Genomic DNA, 19077 nt, shown 5'->3' with positions numbered 1-19077 from the left:
TGGCTCACAGTGTTCCGGGGAGGCCGGCATGAACCCGCTCCGCGCGCCCCCCTTCGATTGGCTGGAGGGCGGGCGGTGGGAGGGATCTCCCGCTCTGATTGGCCCTCGCGCGGGGGTGGGGCGGGAAACGTTTTCCCGGGAAAGCGCGCGCGGCGGCGGGAGCGGCTGCACCATGCCCCCAGCTCGGGCCCGGGCGGCGGCGGCGGCGGTGGCCGGGGCCCTCCAGCGTAGCGGCGGGAGCGCGGCCCAGCCCCAGGGGCGGAGCAAGAAGCGCGCGTCGCCCCGCGGAGGTGCTCGGTAGCGGGAGGGCTGGGGGAGTGTGGGGTGTTCTCTCCGAGGCACGGACAGCCGGCCCGGGCAGTCTCCGGTGCTTGCTGGGTCATCTTACAGCCCGGTATTCGGTGCGCGTCCACCTGGCAGCGGCTCGGTCGGGCTCCCGCCTCTGCTGCGGTTGAGGCTCGCAGCCCTCCGCCGTCTCCCACTGGGCGCTGACCTCGCGTGGCTCTCCTGGCAGGGGCCCCGGCTGCAGCGCCCGCTCCGCCTCCCGCCCGGCATCTCTTCAGCGACCTGGCTGAGGTCGAGTCCCTGCGCGCGAATCTGCTCGCCTGGTACGACCGATGCAAGCGAGACCTTCCCTGGAGGGCACTGGTAAGGGGAGGCATCGGGAAGCGGGGGTGGGGAACTACTTACTCTGCCCTAAGGGAGCCTGGCTGAAGTGACCATGGTGTTTTTCCCTATGTCATGCATCCCTGCCTGCATGGAAGTACTCCATGTTGTGGCTGTTTTGTGGTGGGTGGTCAGGAGTCAGTCCCTAGATATGAAGAGTAAAAGCAGGGCACTCCTCTCAAATATAACCTTCAAGAGGTGTACTTATCTCTGGCAAGGTTAGTCTAGCTGTGTTTTAATCCTGTTTCGTTCCTGCCTCTATGATACCCTGTAGCAGCGAGCGCTGCATGGAGGTTTCCTATTTCCCCATTGTAGCGTTCGAAAACCACCATGGATTGTTTTATTTTACACACAGGTCCCCTCTGTGGTGGGGTCCTGTGTCACTTTGTTTCTCACACTTCATCTTCTTCACCTTCCAGGCAGCAACAGAGCCAGATGCTGACAGACGGGGATACGCAGGTGAGGAGCAGGGACCGACATTGTGAGGTGTGGCTTTGGGTGCCATCCTTGGAATAAGCTGCCTGAAGTGGCTACGAGAGCCATTGATTCTCTTTGCAAGGCACTGGGGGGCTGGAGAATCCACCTTGGGCCTGAGGGAGCTCCTGTGGAGCAAGATGTGGGTAGGGTGAGGGGTGGGAGAGTGTCCCATGAGATGGATGCTGTGCAGGGTTTGTAGCCAGTGCTAATGTGGCCACAGCACGAGGCGTGGGTGGCGTTGGAGCCTCTGCTCTGAGCCCTGCCCTGCTCCCTGCAGTGTGGGTGTCTGAGATCATGCTCCAGCAGACACAGGTGGCTACAGTGATCAACTACTACAACCGCTGGATGCAGGTGACTGCTCCTTACAGAGTCCTGTGCCCACAGGCTGCCCCTTTTGGAGGCCTTGTCCACTGCCTGTGGCAGATACCCAGTGGCAGAGCACAACTCTGCTTGTCCCTGACTTGTCCCCTCTGTCCTGTAGAAGTGGCCAACGCTGCAGGCTCTGGCACAGGCATCCCTGGAGGTGAGTGTCACTGGGACAGGGTGCGTTCCCTGCCCTGTGGCTCTCCATTAACGCCCGGCTGTGTCTCTTGGAGCAGGAAGTGAACGAGCTGTGGGCTGGGCTTGGCTACTACTCCAGAGGGAAGCGTCTACAGGAGGCAGCAAGGAAGGTGATGGAGTGGGAGGGAAGGGGCATTTCCAAACCCCTCTGTGCCTGCTGGGCTGGTGCTGGCTCACGTCTGGCCTGCCTTGCTGTGGCTGTGGTGCTGGCACAAGGCTGCAGAGGCTGGGAGCCCATCTTCCCATGGGCAAAATGGGAACCTGCACACACCCACCCCAATTGCTTCCCTGAGCTCGGCCCCTTCCCTGCCAGGTGGTGTCCGAGCTGGCTGGCCGGATGCCCAGGATGGCTGAGGACCTGCAGAAGCTGCTGCCGGGCGTGGGCCGATACACGGCGGGAGCCATCGCGTCCATCTCGTACGGACAGGTGAAAGCTGGCATCAGTGGACATGTCTCCCCCTCTTGCTGCTCAGCCCCATTCCTGACGGGGTCCTGCTGCTGGGGCTCATAAGCCAAGGGCTCCTCAGGGTCTTGCTTGGCTCTCCCCCCACTTTGGGATGCATCTCAGCCCTCACCTAGCTTGGCCTGTGGGTTGGCCTTGTTTGTGTCCCTCTCCATCCTGGGAGCATCCCAACTCCCTTCTTTGTCCAGAGCACATCCTAGCATGATAATCCCAGCTCTGGTCCCAGGCTATAGGAGTTGTGGATGGGAATGTGATCCGGGTCCTGTGCCGCCTGCGATGCATCGGTGCCGACTGCAGCAGCCCTTCTGTCATTGACCAGCTCTGGTAAGGGGACTGCTCTGTTCAAAGCTGTGCTGATCATGGCTAAAGGCAGAATCACTCAGGAGCCTTGGGGAGCTGAGCCTGTGAAGGGAAGCAGGTGTGGAGTATGCGAACTCTTGGGAAGCTGGTGCTGCTGGGAGTAGTGGTGAAAGGAGCTGTGTTGCCTGTGGCTACCTGGGAGCTTCCCAGGGATGGGAAGGTCCTGGGATGCTCTCCCCAGAGATCCCTGTGCATCTCACTGCCATTTCTCCAGGGATATGGCCAATGTCCTGGTGGACAGGAGTCGCCCAGGGGATTTTAACCAAGCTTTGATGGAGCTGGGGGCAACCGTGTGTGTGCCCAAGGCCCCACTGTGTGGGGAGTGCCCAGTGAAGCAGCACTGCCAAGCGTGGCGCAGAGTAAGTGTGGCCCCAGAACATGGCCCTGAGGATTTGCCATGCCTGGGGACAAGGTGGGCTGGTGGATTAGCCTGTCCTCACTTCTCTCCCCCCTTGCAGGTGGAGAAGGAGCTGGCCTTGACCTCTCAAAAGCTGTTTGGAAACCCCCCCCCAGTGCCTGATGTTGAGGACTGCAGTAAGCATGCAGGGAGATAGCTGTTGTAGCTCCAAGTCTGAGCTCTGCAGCTACTGTTATATTGGTATTTTCAGGTGTTGGGGACTGTCCCCTGTGCCCCCCAGCCACGGAGCCATGGGACAGCAGCCTGGGGGTGACCAACTTTCCCCGGAAAGCAGCAAAGAAGCTGCCGCGGGTAATGCGAACGGCCACGTGTGTGCTGGAGCGGAGGGGCTGCCACGGTGCCCCAGAATACCTCATTGTGCAGAGACCCAGCTCAGGTAGTGGGGCTGGGGAGGAGGGGGATGAAGGTACCACATGGACCCTTCTCACCTGCATGAGGGATAGAGGGAGAAGTACTTGGTTGCTTGGGTGGGGAAAGGAGCCCTTTGGGGTAGCTATAAGGCTCAGTATCTGTGGATATGTCCCTTGCTGTCTCACATTTCTATCATGCTTCCATCCCAGGTCTCCTGGCTGGACTCTGGGAGTTCCCAAGTCTCCTGTTGGCTCAAGATCTGCAAGAGGAGAAGGAGAGGGAGGAGCTGGCTGATCACCTTCAGGCCTGGATGGGGCGGCCCGTGGCAGCAAAAGACCTGCAGTTTATTGGAGAGGTGAGCCTGGAGCTGGAGGGATGCAGAGTGAGTCCCCTGTGCTCAGCCATTTGGATTTTGCACACAGGAGAAGGGTCTCCCTTTCCTACTGTGATCCTTCCCAAGCTCTGCCCACTCCTCAGGGCCCTAGCAGTCTCCGTGCACTTTGCATCTCACATTTCCTGCCAGCTGCTCATCTCATCTGTCTTTCCATCCCCTCTCAGGTTATCCACATCTTCTCCCACATCCACCAAACGTATGTGGTCTACTCCTTGCACCTAGATGGGGATGTGACTCTAGACCTTGCCTTGCCCCCTTCCCGCTGGGTGACAGAGGATGAGTTCCATGCCTCGGCTGTGTCCACAGCCATGAAGAAGGTATGGGGGACACCTCGCCCTTCCTTCAGTTATCTTAGGAAAACCATTGGCATCCTCTCAACTTCTCTGGGCTGTCCCAGCTCCAGGACCCACCCAGCTGCTGTTCAGTTCTGGGCTCTCTTGTTTTTCCTTCAGGTGCTGAAAGCTCATGAGCAGCAGCACAGGAAGGAGAGCTGCCCTGTCAAGGTGAGCAGTGCTCCAGGGTGCCTGGGGCCCCAGTGCTGTGGGACCAGTGCCTCTGGTGTGCTGTGCTGAAGCCCCCCCGGCTTTGGTTTGTGATCAGGCCAAGGAGTGTCCCCAGCCTCTGGCAAGCGAACTTGCCTGACTGGCACTGCCCCTAGGTGTCCCCAGTACCCAGGAGCAATCCCTGGATACCACGGGGGCCCTTAGGGTGTGGTTGAGCCCTGCTGTGTCTCTGCAGGGCTCCAAGAGGAAGCGGGGAGCAAAGGCACAGGGAGCAGGCAGCCCTGGGACACAGCTCTCCCTCCGGGCCTTTCTCCGGGCACCGACTGCCTCGTGAGGGCACTGACCTTCGTGTGAGACGTCAGAGCCCCTGGCTGGGGTGAGTCCTGCCCAGGGCATGGCAGCAGTGTCCCTGTGCTGTAGCAAGCCCAGGACAGAGCACTATAATGGTCTCCCAGTCTTCCTTTCCTCTGCCTCCCCTGTGAGCGTTGTTGTGCCTGGATATGTGGCCACTGATCCTGGATTAATTCTGGAGCCAGACTTGCCCTCTCTCCTTGGCTGGAGCCCTCCTGGGGCTATTTGGCCCCGTACTGGTACCACCTTAGCACTGTATACTCAGGCCAGCAGGGGTTTCTCTCTAGCAGTGGGAAGGCTGTGACCACATTGCTCCCACAGTCCTGTCCCCTGCCTGCATCTCATCCACCAGCCAGTGACTGGGGCTGCTGCTGTACCCTCCCTTGTTTCTTACTGGACCTGAAAATAAATCTCAAGAGTATGGGGTTTTTTAAGTGACTGTCTCTTGCACTGTGCTAAGGTGGAATGTGAAGACAGCCAGCAGGATCCTTAGATCTGGGCTGGGGAGAGCAGGATTTCTTCATTAATGCACCCAAGAGCCCCTTGGGTAAGCATTAACTGCTGGTGGCCTCAAATAAGGCACCCAGGGCACCCCTCCTGCAAGGGCAGAAATCATCCCCCAGCAGATGTGCAGCTCCTGCCCACGGGGTGTTCCTCCCTGGGGCTGAACAACTGCCCCCAGGGCTTTTTTGTAGAGTTTCATGCTGCTTTTGTATTTTTTCTGTTGGGCTGCTCAGCACTGTTCATGCTGACTGTCGTGTACCCTTGCAAAGGCACAATGCTGGAGGCTGACAGGGACGGTCCTGGGGGGGGTGCAAGGGACAATGGTGTCAGTTTTAGGGATATGTCCACTTTGAGTGATGGAAATGGCCACTTTATCCTCACCTGGCACTCAGCACATCTCTAAATAGGAGGATTAAAAACCCAAAGCAGCACTTCTCCTAAGTTAATTCTTTAATTGAGAGGAGCAAGAGGCCACCACTTGCCCCCCAGGGCTGGTCATGCTGTGGGTGGTAACTGCCAGTAAGCGGCTCCAGATCATCCACTCCCCTTGGGCAACTCCTCATCTCTCTATGTCTGGGGGTGTTTCTGTGCCAGCACACTCTTGGTCATGCTGCAGGCTCAAGTCTCAGTAAATTAAGATTAAACTAAGGCAGAAAGTTCTTCACACGTGGTCAATAAATCACTGAGAACCCATGGCAGGGGAGAAATTCCACCCATCCTGGGGCATGCTCAGACCCTTGCTGGACTCAGCCCTGAGTGTCCTGCTCCTATACTGAGTTGGCTCTGGATTGATCTGGAGCAATACCTTGGTCCCTGCCCACCTGGACCATACCAGGGATGTGACCTCTATGGTCCTTGCTCCAGGGCTGGACTGGAGAAGATGGGGAGCTGAGGGACAAGGACTGCGGTGTTGCACTACTGCTGCTGGTCCATGTAGACCTGCACAGCTTTCCACAGTGCCCGGATATTGCCTTCCCCAAAGCCCGGCGCTCCCCGACGGTCAATGAGCTCCAGGAAGAAGGTCTCCTCGGAGAAGATGGGATGGGTGAAGATCTGCATCAAATATTCCCGAGAAGGGCTCTCTGTGGCATCAGTGCCTGGCTGTCCCTTGTCCCCAGGCACTGTGGTGTCCAGGAGGATGCCAAGCTCTGCCAGCATATGGGGGTCCTGCCCAGCTCCTTGGATCTCTTCTGCTTTGCCCCCCTGCTTGTAATATGCGGTTGGGGGTGTGAAGAACCGTGCCCCTTGCTGCTGCAGAGCCCTGGTCGTGCTGACGATGTCAGTGGTGCAGAGGCCAACGTGCTGGATCCCAGCCCCGCCATGCTGCTCCAGGAATGTGTCGACCTGGTTGGTGCCATTCTGGGAGAGGGACTCGGCAAAGACCAGCTTGCAGCCATGTGCTGGGGTGCCCTGGGCACTCTGCAGTGCGAGGAGCAGCATGCCCACACCCTGCCCCCCCAGCACATACCCCTCAGCCGGCCTCTCCTGGGGGTTCAGCAGGAAGCGGTGGAAGCCGAAGCAGCGCTGGTACCAGTCCAGAGCCACCCGGGCCCCACCCCGGGGGCAGACGTACGTGATGTGGTCAAAGTGAGTGATCTTGATCCCATCCCCTGTGGCTGAGGGGGCTCCTTGGATGGGCTGGAAGCCAGGCAGGAAGGGTCCCTGGTAGCAGGATCGGTCCAGAAGGGTGTGGCTGATGTTGCCCACAACAGAGCTCACCACCCCATAGGTGACAGAACCACCTTCATCACCCAGCTCAGTGGGGGGCACCAGCAAGGAGCATCCCTGGCTCTGCAGCCACTTGCAGAGCCCGGGCACATCATCTACCTCGAAGCAGATGTTGGAGGCTGTGCCCAAGGTGGGCTGGGGATCTACATCATAGAGGAAATCATGAGTTGAGGTGCTGGCAGGTGCCAGGCGCTCGTTGACCAGGAAGATGGCAGATTCCCGTCGCAAGGCCAGTTGCCGGACACACGGCGTCTCCCGCACGGCCACTGGCCGGAAGCGAAAGGTGTTGGCCAGGTGCTGGGCCCAGCCCTGCCTGTAGGGCAGGTGGAGGGAGATGAAGCAGGGGCGGCTCAGCGAGGCTGCCATGGCTGGGCAGGCTGCAGGGAGGATGCAGGGGATCAGGGGGGCTGCTGGCCCTGGGAAAAACTCATTCTCCCACCTTGCACAGAACCCACCTGTGTTTGCAAGCACAGATGCAAAAAGTGTGTAAACTCACACCTTTTAAATGGGTGTATTTTAAATAAGTGGGTCTCAGGAGCCAATTTGCACTGTGAAAGGGCACCCACCTTTGCAACCAGCTACAAAGAGCTGCCCAAGGACGCTGAGCCTTCCTGCCAGCCCTCAACTCTGCTGCCCTGCCCCATGGTTGAGGTCCCAGAGCAGGAAAACCCTGAGCCCTGGATGCAGCCCTGTGGGTCCCCACTGGATCCAGTGTCTTTTGGGAGTGCTGCAGGGAGGCCAGCTGGGATTCCCAGTGGAGGAGGTGTGCTGCACATATAAGCAAGATTATGGGGACAAGGGTTGTGGTGGGAATGTCCTGTACCAGGAACATGGAGGTTGGTCTGATAAACATGGAGCAACACACTGATTACAGCTACAAGTCTTCTGTGCTGCCCCAGCGCCTGTCTGGTGTGCCCACAATGGAGAGGAGCAGTGGGGTCATGACAGGCTGATGTGCCCTTCCCCTCCCCAGCAAGGACAGCGTGGAGCCACCATGCTCTCTGCAATAGTCTGGGAATAATGACCTTGCCCTAGGGGCACAGAGGAAGAAAAGTGGCACGCTTCGGGAAAGTGACCTTCCTCCCCACTCATCCAAGTATCTGTGATGCTCAAGGGGGAAAAAAGACCTGCCCAAAACCCCTATCGGCATCACCTCTCCAGAGCACTCACTGAGGCTTCCTGACCCCATTGCATGCACGAGCCGCCCTGGCCAGACCCTAGAAGGGTGCAGTGGGAGCTGGGGGCCACTGCTCAAATATTCCCTTTCACCTGCCCGCTTGAAGGGGCTGTGTGCACCGAGCTCTCCCTGCTCCTTCCCACCAGCCCAGGACGGACGGACGGACGGACCGCGTGGGGCCCCGCTGAGCACATGGGCAGGGGCCGGAGCTCCGTCCCTCCAGCCCCGCTGCCGGCTGCGCTCCGCGGCACCAGCACGGTCCCCGCTCCGCTCCCGCCGGCTCCGCTCCCCGCGCCCGCCCCGCCACCCCCGTGCCCGCGGGGCCCCGCTCACCGGGGTCAAGGCTGCGGGCGAACGGGACGCCGTGCAGGGCCGGCGCGGGGGCGGTTCAGTTCGCTCCTCCCCGGCATGCACCAGGCACGGCGGGCCGGGCACGGCGCCGGCTCTGCCCGGGCGCTGCGGGAGCGCTCCTGGCGGGGATCGGGCAGGGACGGGGCCGGCACACGGAGAGCGCGCCGCTCCCTGCGGGTGCCGCAGTTCGTAACGAGCCCGGCGGTGTCGGGCTCCGTTTGCGGGACGAAAAGGTGCCTAGGCTGAAAACCGCAGGCACCGCGGCTCGGGATGAGCCGAGGGAAGAAGGAAGCACCGGCCAGGCGGCGGCTGGAGCACCCTGGGACGCAGCTCGTGTCTGTGCAGAGTCATTCCCTACCAGCCCGAGTCTCGGGACCTGGACTGAGGAGACGTGTCCCTGCTCAGTGCTGGGCATTTCACGGTGTCCGGGGTACCCGGTGGGGACTTGAGGGGAACAGCGTACGGGTGGAGGGTGACAGCTCTGCGGAAAGTCCCGTGTCAGTCCTGAGGGGCTGCTCACCAGTCCAACCCACAGCCCCGCATCCTTGCAGACACCTCTGGGCCCCTCCAGCCCCTCAGCAGTGATCCCTTCTCCCCCTGCTGTTTACAGACGAATCCACCTTCTATGCGTGCCTGGGATCATGTTCTGCCCCTGCTGTTCCTGTGGCTGCTGCCCTTCCCTGCCTTATCATGTTTTTGTACAGATCCCAGGTACAATAAACTGCTCAAATATTTGCAGAGATGTCCTTGTGCTGCCAGAGTGAGCTCCTCTTGTTTGATTGGGGGGTGGGATCTAGTGTCGCTGTGATTTCCCAAGGAAACACCGACATCACCACAGCCCCACCAGTGTGGGGCCAGACAGGAGGCATAGAACTGGACTCTGGGGAGTTGCTGTGGGGCCAAGCTTGGCCTGAGAACAGCCATGGGCACAACAGAACAGCCCGGCTTTTGGAGTGACACCCCACAGGGCAGGGAGCTCCAGCACCCCGGTGTGTGAGGGAGGCAGCATCCTTTTTCTAGCAGAGACTGCTCTGGTGGCTCCTGTGGGACCTTCTGCAGGGATGGCGCTGTTCGAGGTCACCCCACAGTCCTGCAACCCTTTGGTGTAAGCAGTGTCCTTGGCAACGCCCTCTGCCCTCCTGTGTCTGGGTGTTTTGGAACGGCTGTGTCCATCCCTTCCCTGCAGCACCTCCTGTCACCCTCTGGCGCCAGCCCGGCACCAGGCACCGCTTTGCTCCAGCACGGCTTGGGGCTGTGGCAGCAGCTTCCCGAGGCCACATGGCACCGACGGGGACAGTGCCTGCCTTGTCGCTGTCCCCTCGAGGCAGGCGGTGGTGGCTGGGGCGCAGTCCCCGCTCCAGCCAGGCTCTTCTCCTCCCTCCTGGGCGGAGAGAGTGGACAGGAGATAAAAGGGGGATCAGGGCCAGCTGGAAGTTGCTGAAAGCTGCTGGGGCCTGAGCGAGGGAGGACGGCAGCGAGGAGAAGTGTGGTATCGAGGGCTCGTTCTCGGGGGGAGAGGGCTGGGGAGTGGGGGCACATCCACCTTGACCAGATCCTGCCTCTCCCTGCTCCCTCCCCAGATCATCCCCCCCTAGACACCCGTATCCTCCCTCTTGTCCATTAAGTGTGCTGGATATTAGAGGGATGGGGAATATCCTGGGGTGGGCAGGGTTAGGGGGCTGTTGGAGGACAGGGCTTCAGGCAGATGTTGGGGCTCAAGGGCTTTAAAGGCTCTGTGTACCCCCAAAGCACTTTGTGGGGCATCAAGGACTCTCAAGGTGACCTGAAGGTGAAACCATCTCTGTCCCAGTGACTGCTCACCGGCAGCTGAGATGATGAGGGCTGTATTCCTGCTTCCTTCTGGGGCAAAGACAGACATCTCTGGAGCTGGGTTTGTTTTGTGGGATTGGAGAAGGGGAGAAGGCCCTGGGAGGAGGAGCACCTTCATCTCTCCAGATACGGAGTGGGTCTTCACTGTCGGGGAGAAAAGGATACTGTGGCACTGGGTCCCTGCAAAAGATAGTAGCGAGGGACCCCGATTCCCCACCTCATCCCCCTTTCCCTTGCCCCCTGGGGTGGGGGTCCTGGCTCTCAGAGCCAGGATCAGGCCAACACTGCCCACAGTCCTGGTCTGCCCTAGAGCAGGGAGCAGGGAGGCATTTTGGGGTTGCAGTGGATCTGAGTGGAGAGTAACACTCCGTGTGCCTCTGCCAGGGCCGGGGGCCAGGATGGGGCTGCTGGTGCTGGCCCTGGCCACCTGGCTGGGGCTGGGGCTGGCCTCCGAGGAGGCGGCCAACAGCAGCCGGATCTGCCAGGAGGCACCGGTATGGACCATCAATGGCTCGAGCCCCATGGAGGGGGCGGCAGGGCAGGTGACGGTGGTGGCCCTGCTGAAGGCCAGCTGACAGTTCTGCCTGAGGCAGGCCCACAGGTGAGCCCCGCTCCCCCTCCCCAGAACAATCCCCGCCACCTCGGGGATGTGGGGCAGCCCCTGCCTGCCCGGGCAGTCCCTCCCTCCCAGCGCCTCCTTCCGCAGCCTCGGGGGCCTGCGGGAGCGGCTGGCCCGGCAGGGCACGGCCCATGTCCGCTTCATGATCGTCAACGAGAAGGCGCCGCTGTCCCGCGCCATGCTCCCCGAGCTGCGGCGCCATGCCCCGCCCGGCGTGCCCGTCCTGCAGCCCGAGCAGGAGGACCCTGACGTCTGGCAGGTCCTGGGGGGTGACAAAGACGACTTCCTGGTTTATGACCGGTGAGTGACCCCCGAGTCGCCTGAGGCTTTTCTGGGCCTTACAGAGCGTCTGATGGGCTTCCAAAATCTCCCCTCGTGGCTGGGCTGGGGGGATTCCAAACCCTGTCTTGAGACAGGCCATGACTTCTCCCCTCAGGTGTGGCCGCCTTGCTTTCCACATCCAGTTGCCCTTCAGCTTCCTCCATTTCCCCTATGTGGAGGCAGCCATCCGCTACAGCCACATCAAGGACTTCTGTGGCAATTGCTCCCTCTACCCCAACACTACCCAGGAGGTAAGAGCTGGAATGCTCGCTGGAGCAGGATCCCTTCTGTCCTTCCACACTGCACATCAGCAAAAACAATCTTATCTCTGTGTTGGGGATGGGCTCTAGATTGGCAGCTGCTTTCAGATGTGTTTGTGAGGGAAGGTGATGAAAGGTCTGGAATAAGGGCACTTAAATAGGTCAGAGCTTTCCGGTTGGAAAGGAATTGACTAAAGGGGTCATATCCCATGTCTGGGAATGCTAACTAGAACTGTTCCAATATAAGAAAGGGCAGGCAGTGGATTCAGAGGTGGCAAGCTCAGAGCAAAGGGTGTAGCTCTGAGCTTGGCAGGTGATTAGTCACTTCCCAGGAGAAAAGTATATCCAGAAATACTAAATGTGAATTCCTGTTTCTGGACTATGGACAGCTTGAGCCAAGGGATGCAAATATAGAGGCTTGTGCCCTGTGTGCTCCAGTCTCTCCTGTCCTCCCTGTGCCCTGGGCCAGGGCTGGAGAGCATTTGCTCTGACTCACACTTTTCCGTATGATGAATGCTGGTCTGCCTTCCCAGTTCGCAGCTGTGCTCCCAGGCTTTCTGCAGGGCTCTGTGGGCATTCACATACCACACCAGCCCTTGTGTTATTTTCCTTAGGCTAACAGTACCATGGAGGGCCCTGCAACCCCAAGCTCACTTCCTGAACGCGAGGGGATGGAATCAGAGACCCCCATCCACCAGCACAAGCCTCTCCATCCTCACCGCCATCATGAGGTCAGCAGCGAGAGAGACACAAACCCAAGTGAGCACCATAAACCTGCTACCCATGCTCACCACCACCACCATGGAGACCATGGCCAGCTCCACCACAAGGGGAAGAAGCAGAAGGAGGGGGATGAGCATTAAACCAGGCTGGGCAGCCTTGCAGAGCCCCGTAGTGTGCAGACAACCCCAGCTCACTTCACAAAGGCATGGAAGGACTTGTTTTGGGCTGCTGGTCACCACCAGTGCTGGTTTAACAACTCCCTCCAGCGTACCCCATGTGGGTTGCCCACCTACGCTGTGATAGGGATGGAAATTCCCCTTAGACTCTGCTCAGTGCTGCATTTTCAGCCCCAGGGCTCAGTTCTAAGCTTTCATCTGCCACTGCCTGCCTTTTTGTGCTCAATGAAGCCCGCTGTGCAAACCAGGAGGTCCCTGGTCACTGCTGGCTGACACTGCACAGAGCAGCAGGGTGGGGGTGGAAGGGCCAGAGCTGGGATGGGAGCAGCACTGCTGGCATCCTCTGCCCATCCAGACACTCCTGGGTGTGCTAAAATCCCTGGGTTTCCTGGCCAGGGAGCAAAGGGAGGGACAGTGTCTGCCCTGCAGGACATGGTCCCAGGGGACTGAGGGCACAAGGAGCGGTGGGATGTCGCGGCTCCCCATGGTCCAGACCCTGTACCCCCATGGCTGTCACATCCTGGGCACCCCGCAGACCGTGCACACAGGTATGTGCAGTGGTGGCGGATGGCCGCAAGATGGTGGCCTTGTCCCCTCTTGGAGACCCAGAAGCTGTATCCAATGGGCACAGCCTGAGGAGGACAGGGTGAGGATCCTGAGGTCTTTCCTGCGGGTAAGTGAGGTGGGAGGGCAACATGGATATCCGGAGTACCAATAAAACCTCTGTGAAGTGACCACCGCTCAGTGTGGCCTCTGGTGGGCCCGGGAGGGGGTCTTGCTCAGCGCTGGACTATGCTCTGGGCACAGGGAGGGACATAGGGCTGGATGTAGACCCCATGATGCAGCAGCTGGGGATGATTTACATTCCCTGAGCAGGAGCTGGAGGTAAAGGGGTTGAAGACTGAAGTCTTCTTCAAGAGAAGACTCCATCTCTTCCTATCTTGTGGTTGTCTCCCAGGATGGGAGCCCAGAACATTAACACAGCACTGCTTGGGGGATGTTTGGCTCAGCACCTCCATACCTGGCTTGTAGGCGTGATAGTGGGGTGACTGCCCCAAGCTGCTGCTGGTTCCCACATGCAGTCCAAAGTCACTGTGGACATCTTGTCCCCAGCACCTAGACCAGTCCCCATTGCAGGCACATCGTGGGGCTCCCCAGCCCTCAGGCAGGTGGGTGCTGTGCCCCTGGCAGCCAGTCTTCCCTGCCTGCAGCTTGGGGTGCCCCAGGCCTGTCTCTGCCCTTTACTCCAGCTCTATCCATCATCCCACACAGCCCTACTCAACACCTCTCCAGGCCCTGCAACCTGAGTGGGGAGCAAAGAGATGTTTTTCTGTTCAGTATTTTCATGGTGCTTGTCCCGGTCCTGTGTCCTATCTCTGCTGGAGGAGGCTCTGCACAGTGATAGGTTCAAGAACCAGGGTGAAAAGGAGCTGCTCCTCACAGGGATGAGAGCAATGGGATCAGATGTGTCTTTCTCACCAGCCAGGCTCTCCCACGGGGTGCTGGCTGAGACCCTGCCCCTCCTCCATCTCTCCTCCCCCTTCCTCCTCTACCTGCTCCCAGTAGCCTGCAAGGGCACCTCTGTCTGCTGCTCCTGCCATCAATATTGAGGTTATCTTTTTCTTCTGGCAGCTGCTGTAATTGAAACAAAGCAGGCCGGGCCTCACGGGCTCGGCTCCTCTCGCTCATTTTGCCGGTGCTGCTGAGACAACTAATTCATCTTATCAATGCATGGTTGGCCTCTTTTCCACCAGATCCAGGCAGAGTGGTCTCCCCGCCACAGCTGGTAGGAGCAGACTGTGTTCCTGTGGCATGCTGCTGGGTGCTGCTCTTATCCAGCCCCTGGTCCTTGGCTTGCCTCAACTGAGTGCTGGCCACCAGCAGAAGATGCCAGGGGAGCCAATAATGGGAAGAGGTGCAGATTGGAAGGATGGTGATGACTTTTGTCTCTTTCTTTTACCTTTTGATGCATTATCAGCACTTGTATTAAATTCCACACCCTTTCCTTGTGCAGCTCCTTAAAGGTGTCCCTGCCAAGGAGGTGACAGGTGATGAGTGGGGCATACATGGATTTGCATTCCCTCACTGATGACCAGTGCAGCAATTAGCCACGGCAGAGAGAGGGATCACATCTGGTGCTGGGTGTGTAGTCCAGTGCAACAGCTACCATTTTGTTACCTCCCAGCAGACAAATTTCTGGCCCTGAAAGCTTGGGTGGACATTTTGCTTTGGGTAGAGACATTGAGGTGTGGGAAAGACTGTGACATTGGTTGGGTGAACTACATGACCGAGTAGGGGCAAGGCTTTAGAGTGAAACTGATCCTATATCATATATTGTTGTCCAAAGACTGGAAGGGTTTGGGGTGCCATGCTTGGGGCCCCTATGACAGGATTCACCCCTGGAAGATGTCAGAAGCCTGGAGCTCTGCAAATCCTGTGTCAGTGTCTGTACTCCTGCAAGGCTGAGGGAGAGCTTTGCTCTGGGTGGGGTGGAGAGGTGTTTTGGGGGAGGAAACAGGCTCTCTACATCACCAATATCTTGCAGAGTGATGGTGTAATCAGAGCTAGAGAGCTCCAAGGAATCCTCAGCTGTTGGGAGGCTGGCTCAGCTGGGGGGTTAAGGGCCAGAAACAAAGGCTGACTTCAGGTTCTAGCAGTGCTGTTCCTTGGTACCCTGTTGTCTGTGGCTGTGCCACCACCCTGGAGGAGGGTGCACCATGGTACCCTGATACCCATGTCTGTGCCACCACCCTGGAGGAGGACAGATGTCAGTTCCACATCACATGAAGCCTTAGCTCTGTGTGCTGCTCCTGCCGAGGGCCAGGCAGATCCTCTCAGGAAAGGAGGAACAGCCAGTCCTAATGTCAACAGAGGCCTCTTGTGCAGGGATGCTGTGTCAAGAAGAGGAATGGGTCCCTCCTCCTCCGCCCATTCATTTGGCAGCCGGGTTTGGCACGCTGCCAAGCCAGGCTGCTTTGGAAACATTTCATTGAGGAGGCAGCTGAGCCTAGGAAAACAGAATGAAAATATACAGAGGGATCACTGTTGTTAGGCAAAATAAATGCAGGCGGCTGCATTTCTGTTCCCCAAGTCCAGCCCAGCCAGGCCCCTCTGGCTTCTATGGGGTCAGGGTGGCTTCTGCTGCCTGGAGATGGCATCTCCACTGTGGGTTAGGAGCTGGGGAATGAGGCTTGGAGAGATCATCTGTGGCTTTGGCCAACTTGCTGATGACCCTAGTAAAGAGGCCCAGATTCATCTTGGTGTAGTGTTAGCCAAGGAGATGGGACAGAGCAGACAAACAGCAGCAGAGATGAGCCAGCAGCAGTGACTCGTGGTCCCTGCATGGCCACCAGAGCAGGAGGGTTGATGGAAGTGATGCAGGGGCTGCAGAAGTGAGTCAGATTTTGGCCACATTCATTCCCATCTCCCTCTTCAGCATCAACCAAGGGACCAGGCTGGCCAGGAGGCCCTCAGCGGGACAGAGTCCAATCTCTGGGTTTTCAGAGCCCAGTTGCTTGGCATGCCCAGTCTTCTGTCTGCTGGCAGAGGGAGAGCAGAGCCATCCCAAAGCAGTCCCCAGGGACAGAGGGTGGAAGTGCTGCTCTGACTTCTGAGCAAAGCTGCATACAACAGGTTTGCCTTTTCTGTTGTTTCCTCCTGTAACCTCTCTCCCTCCTCCAAAGGCCTTCAAACTACTCCATGGCCACTTGATGACCTACAAGAGACACATCCCAGCTCTTTCCCTCCCTCCTAGGGGATCTGGAGTGATTTGGGGGAGGCAGAGCTGGATCCCCAGCCCCATGGGATACCAAGGCTCTCACGCCTGCATAGCTTTCTGTGGCTTCGCCTCCTCTCTTTGTCCACCCAGCATGGTCTAGTTCTGTTATTTACAGCTTAGATCAGGGAGTTGAAAGAGCCCAGTGTGAGCCGAAAAAGCCCAACCCACATTCTGGGAGAGATACATTTCATCAACCCAGCTCATGCATGGATTTGCAGCACAGGGCAGGTGCCCGGGGCTGAGACTGGATCTTGCCCTGGTCCTTGTGTTCGTAGGAGCTTTGCTAAGATTCAGGCTTCCCTTCTGCCCTCCTGCCAGGAAAGCAGACAGCAAGATAATCCTTTTGTCCCATGTGAGGAGTGATTTACCTTGTGTCTCTCCACACACCTCTTCTGGAAACAGGTTGGGTGTGATGCTGGATTCCCAAATCCCGCTGCTGGGAGCAGCCTAGGATGATGGCAGATGTGACAGTGATGGCTCTCACGGCACCTGGGGAACCACTGCTTGGTAGAGCTGCCAAAATGCCTGACTCCAACTTCCCATCCAGCTTCCTGTGATCTACTCATGTTCCAAAGCCGGAGCAGACCCCATACTAAAGGCTAACAGCAGCATTATCTACCCCTTGCTTTGCCATAATTTATTCATAATTTTGTAGCCTGAAAAAATTATTCTCCATTTATTTTAGTATCCCTAATTAAGGGGAAGGAACTTCGGTGGCTGAATGGGGGAGGTGGTGGCCCAAGAGGGTTGGTTTCTGCTGAGCTCAGCCCCAAGAAAGCCAGCCTGGCTGGGATGGACATCTCTCCAGTGCGGGACTGAGTAACTTTCTGGAGCACTCTGCACTTCTAGACTCCATGCTGGAGAGGTGGCTGCTCCCCCTGGAAGCCAAGGGTCTTCACCCCGCAGTTGCTCTGTGCTTAATTGCTGCCTGCACAGTAAATGCATTTGCTGGAAGGGTGCTGACATCTCTGTGGCAAGACAGAGGCTCAGCACTTTGCTAATCTTACAGGGGCTGGGGGAAGGCAGCCCTGGCTAGCCAGAGATGTAATGTCATGCGTGGAGAAAAGAGGGAACAATAGCTTCTGACAGCCAAAAATCTCTGTCTGGGTACAAGGGGGTGCCTAGGTCTACATCATCCCAGCCTGAGCAACCACAGGGACACACAGGCAAATAGAGCTGTTCCTGGATCGACATGAAGGTGAGAACAGCCATCCCACACTTGATCTTGGAATTCAGCCTGTGCTTGGAGAGGTGCGATGGTACTTTCAGTCCTTGCATTTCCCTTTTGAGTACACAGACAATTGCAGTCACACCTGAAGGAGGTCTTTGAGCTTGTCAGTTCTGGAAAGTTTCATAAAATAACTGGCTGGCTAGCAAAAAGCCACTTTATTAGAGTCCCTGCTGGAAGAGGAGAACAGCAATAACTCAGCACTAATGAATCAGTGGAGAATCCACAGGGGATTTAAATAGTTTGACAGCAAAAAGCTCCAACTCCAGTCTATGCTTTGTTGGAGATCTTACTAGGCACTGGAAAATCTAAAAATGGTGCTAAACTCCATGGGCAACCAAATCAAGGTGTCCTTCCTCTTGCTTGCAAGGCCAAATATTTAATAAGACAATGCTCTATGTTTCTTTCTGGACAGCGGTTCTGTGGGGGTACTAAGGAATAACTATCCTGGCCAATAGACTCCTCTACTCCCAAATGCATTAAGGCAGGGGAGCTACAGTTACTACCTTTGTCCTTTGCCTTCTTCCTCTGCTCTGAACAGCATCAGCAACATAGGAAAGGCAGAAACAGCCACACTTCCAATGAGTACTGTACAACAGAGGCTGTAGCAGGGAGCTTGGCTGCTCCCTGCCTTTGACTGCTTTGGAGCAGCAAATCCTCTGGATGGCTGGAGCAGGAGCTTGGTGTCCACCTGCACTCTACTACCCTGTTCCTTTCCCATCATTAATTTTCCATAAAGATTCTTCTGCTCTTGTGTATCTTCATCTGTCACCACAGGACTTCCCTGGCACTTCCTGGGCCTTGTAAAGCTCTGCTGTCATTTCTAAAGGCTCAGTCAGTGTCACTTGTGTTACTGAGGGCACAGCATTGACTGGTGGGAGTCAAAGCAATGTCGAGGCAGCATGGGAGCATCCAAGAGAGGGGAAGATGCCCAGAGAATGGCAGTCTTTCTGCTGAGGATGGGGTTTGGGCATGGTGGGGGGAGAGAAGCTACATGAAAGTGTGCAGGTGGGAGCAGCCAAGGAGGTGACATCCCCTTGGGTTGAAATGTGGCACCAGCCACCACTTACCTTGACTGTCTTCAAACAAAGCACAGGTGCCAGGAAGCCCACAGAGGTATCTCAGCAGCACCCTTGTCCTTTCTCCTTTTTATAGTCCTTGAATTTAGTTTCTAGGAAGATGAAAGCAGTTTTCTTACTCCACAGCACCTGCACCTTAAAGCTGGACTTCTGATCGAGCTGGCACCCAAAGAATTTCTGAGGATATTGCATTGCATTGTTGCCTGACTGCGGTGTAGAACCCCTGTGGCTCCAGCCCCTTTGGTCAGTCAATTTCCTAGCCAGGGACTCAAAATTAAATACTTCCTGGAGCCAGCAGGACAAATCAGCACTTGGTGGATAACACTGGTGATCAGGCCAGAAGGGCTGGGGTGGGTTGCAGCATGGGCAGACCCGGACCAAACAGTCTTGAAAGCAGGAGGGGAACCAGGGCTGCCAGTGGTAGAGGCTCAGCAAATGGCCGGGCTCAGGAAAGCGTGCAGTGAATTATTGATGTACCTGGTTCCAGGCTCTGAATGAGCAGCATCAGGGGCTGGGCAGGAGGCTGACATTTTGCATCCTTCCCCAGGGAGAAGAGGTCTGTCCATGTTCCCTGGGAGGAGAGCTCTCCCCTTTGCAAAATTCAAGGCAGTGGTGAAAGGCACAGGGAAAGATGGGGAGGAATGGGGAGCAACAAATGTTCAGAATGAAGAGAGAGGAAAAATAAATTGGTTTGTCTTTGAAATAACATGCTAACCCCCTAGAGACAGGCTAGCCAGCCACTGCACCAACCTTGCTTTG

At 57.5% G+C, this 19077-nt stretch overlaps 3 protein-coding genes across 3 annotated transcripts in view; 2 read left to right on the top strand and 1 right to left on the bottom strand.

Annotated features, from left to right (window-relative positions):
• Nucleotides 1-4938, top strand: part of TESK2 (testis associated actin remodelling kinase 2) — a 129330-nt gene extending 124392 nt beyond the window's left edge. The window contains exons 12-25 of the mRNA XM_062497745.1: nucleotides 515-648; nucleotides 1086-1125; nucleotides 1421-1494; nucleotides 1625-1666; nucleotides 1743-1814; nucleotides 2018-2131; nucleotides 2394-2491; nucleotides 2742-2886; nucleotides 2986-3061; nucleotides 3136-3321; nucleotides 3506-3651; nucleotides 3855-4007; nucleotides 4143-4193; nucleotides 4429-4938. Of these exons, the coding sequence (XP_062353729.1) occupies nucleotides 515-648; nucleotides 1086-1125; nucleotides 1421-1494; nucleotides 1625-1666; nucleotides 1743-1814; nucleotides 2018-2131; nucleotides 2394-2491; nucleotides 2742-2886; nucleotides 2986-3061; nucleotides 3136-3321; nucleotides 3506-3651; nucleotides 3855-4007; nucleotides 4143-4193; nucleotides 4429-4527 (1430 nt within the window). The 3' untranslated portion in view covers nucleotides 4528-4938. The remainder of the gene's footprint in view (nucleotides 1-514; nucleotides 649-1085; nucleotides 1126-1420; nucleotides 1495-1624; nucleotides 1667-1742; nucleotides 1815-2017; nucleotides 2132-2393; nucleotides 2492-2741; nucleotides 2887-2985; nucleotides 3062-3135; nucleotides 3322-3505; nucleotides 3652-3854; nucleotides 4008-4142; nucleotides 4194-4428) is intronic.
• A 1018-nt stretch (nucleotides 4939-5956) lies between these two features.
• Nucleotides 5957-7157, bottom strand: HPDL (4-hydroxyphenylpyruvate dioxygenase like). The gene has a single exon (XM_062497811.1). The coding sequence runs from the start codon at nucleotides 7140-7142 to the stop codon at nucleotides 5964-5966; it is 1179 nt and encodes a 392-aa protein (XP_062353795.1). The 5' UTR covers nucleotides 7143-7157; the 3' UTR covers nucleotides 5957-5963.
• Nucleotides 7158-8574: 1417 nt separating this feature from the next.
• On the top strand, nucleotides 8575-12197 carry LOC134047013 (uncharacterized). Its single transcript, XM_062497937.1, has 6 exons — nucleotides 8575-8734; nucleotides 9491-9635; nucleotides 10115-10735; nucleotides 10841-11053; nucleotides 11190-11325; nucleotides 11949-12197. Exons 1-6 carry the CDS (start codon nucleotides 8575-8577, stop codon nucleotides 12195-12197), a joined length of 1524 nt encoding a protein of 507 aa, XP_062353921.1.
• The last annotated feature ends 6880 nt before the right edge of the window (nucleotides 12198-19077 follow it).

Source organism: Cinclus cinclus, chromosome 8, assembly GCF_963662255.1.
Source record: "Cinclus cinclus chromosome 8, bCinCin1.1, whole genome shotgun sequence".
NCBI classification, from domain to species: domain Eukaryota; kingdom Metazoa; phylum Chordata; class Aves; order Passeriformes; family Cinclidae; genus Cinclus; species Cinclus cinclus.
The sequence above is the reverse complement of the archived record's forward strand: the minus strand, read 5'-3'. Positions and strand labels throughout refer to the sequence as shown.

What these genes read in the sequence shown, in the direction of transcription:
- HPDL (XM_062497811.1), bottom strand. Translation starts at nt 7,142, where the DNA reads ATGGCAGCCTCGCTGAGCCGCCCCTGCTTCATCTCCCTCCACCTGCCC.